The sequence below is a fragment of the Sinocyclocheilus grahami genome, unplaced genomic scaffold (genome assembly GCF_001515645.1).
Source record: "Sinocyclocheilus grahami isolate Dianchi unplaced genomic scaffold, SAMN03320097.WGS_v1.1 scaffold385.1, whole genome shotgun sequence".
NCBI lineage: Eukaryota > Metazoa > Chordata > Actinopteri > Cypriniformes > Cyprinidae > Sinocyclocheilus > Sinocyclocheilus grahami.
The window spans coordinates 683,144-684,693 of NW_015505564.1; the positions used below are offsets into that span (position 1 = coordinate 683,144).

General features: G+C 36.5%; 1 protein-coding gene across 2 annotated transcripts in view; it reads right to left on the reverse strand.

Annotated features, from left to right (window-relative positions):
* slc35b3 (solute carrier family 35 member B3) overlaps positions 1 to 1,550 on the reverse strand; it is a 17,673-nt gene that overhangs the window by 14,161 nt on the left and 1,962 nt on the right. For both annotated transcript variants that reach the window (XM_016231242.1, XM_016231241.1), the window contains exons 2-4: positions 779 to 1,003; positions 538 to 659; positions 110 to 264 (exon numbers count right to left, since the gene is read on the reverse strand). In XM_016231242.1, coding sequence (XP_016086728.1) covers positions 110 to 264; positions 538 to 659; positions 779 to 991 — 490 coding nt within the window. In that variant the 5' untranslated portion in view covers positions 992 to 1,003. The remainder of the gene's footprint in view (positions 1 to 109; positions 265 to 537; positions 660 to 778; positions 1,004 to 1,550) is intronic.

The window sequence follows — 1,550 nt, forward strand, 5'->3', positions numbered from 1 at the left end:
TTTGATATACATTTTTTAAAAATATAAATATCGTTATTGTCACATTTTCAGTTTGCATTGAATGTGAAGACATTGCAAGACTAACAATCTAGCATATGATCTGATGTACCTTGTATAAAAACTCCTCCGATCATGACAGGAATGAGTTTGCAGCACTTAAATATGACTTGTGTAGGGTAGTTCAAGTATCCTAAAGAAGTGTTGGATAAGCCCATGGTCCCAACTGTTAAAAATGCAATGATCATGTAGGTTTTGCATGGTATCCTGAAAAAAGAAGAAGAAACATTCTATTAAGTAGTGTTTTTTTTCCATTTTGTGAATACTAGTTTTATGATAAAAACTGTTTGACATTTGGTATAACTTTAAAGTTCTGCAGTTGCTAATAAATAACATTTTATCCCTAGAAATTGAATATAAAATCCATTTAATAGAGGTATCAGTATCAGCAATACTGCAGCTGGTTGCAAAACCCAGAGCGACAGTTTTCTATTATAACCGAGGGTTATTTTTTAATTTGTCGACAGCCCCAAAAATTACCTCCTCCTTTTATCCTGAGTAAGCTGCAACTCCACTAAACCAAACAAGGAGTACAATCCAAACTGCACTAAAGTCAGATACCAGCCAAATGGCTTAAATCCCTCCACTGAGAATATCAGCTCCTGAAAACACAGAGACTCACAAGTTAGCAATGCCACGAAGGAAAACACGAGTTTAGCATCATTGCAGACACAAATATAAAGTCAACAATCACAAATGGAGCAATGGGACAGAATGTCACCTGCAGGTAGCCGTAGATGAGGTAAAAGAGGAAGACACCGGCCACACAGATGAAGAACTGTGTTGGTGTGTTGAAGCTGTTCAGGTTGATACCCAGCACTCTGAGCTCCTCCACAGATTTGATATGAGGTGACATGACCTCTGTGGATGAGGGCACGGATATGGAGATGTGCTTCCTCGAGCTATAATTCCCAAGCCCAAATTTACCACTCATGTCTGCAGGCTCCTGAAATTCAAAACAATTCATCCACAATCTGAATTTTTCAATCTTTAAATTTGCCGTCTACTAATAAAATATTTTATAGAATGTGGGTAGCCAAATAGATGATGGCAGCCATTAACTTGTACTATTTATTTATTTTTCCCCCCATACTCATTCTAACGGTACCCATTGATCTACATCTTGGATGGCCTGAGAGTGAGTACATTTCATTTTTGGGTGAACTATTGCTTTAAAGCTGTGCTATAAATGTATAGTGCTCATAAATGTTCGTACTCAAAGTTGAAATGAAGTAGAAGCTTGGACAAGAAAACAGTATTTAGTCCATCATGATTTGGATAGTTTGCACCAACATTTTCTTATTAAAGAGGTCATATGATGCTGCTAAAAAGAACATTATTTTGTGTATTTGGTGTAATGAAATGTGTTTATGCGGTTTAAAGTTCAAAATACACATTATTTTCCACATACTGTACATTATTGTTTCTCTTCTATGCCCTGCCTTTTTGAAATGCGTCGATTTTTACAAAGCTCATCGGTCTGAAAAAGCGAG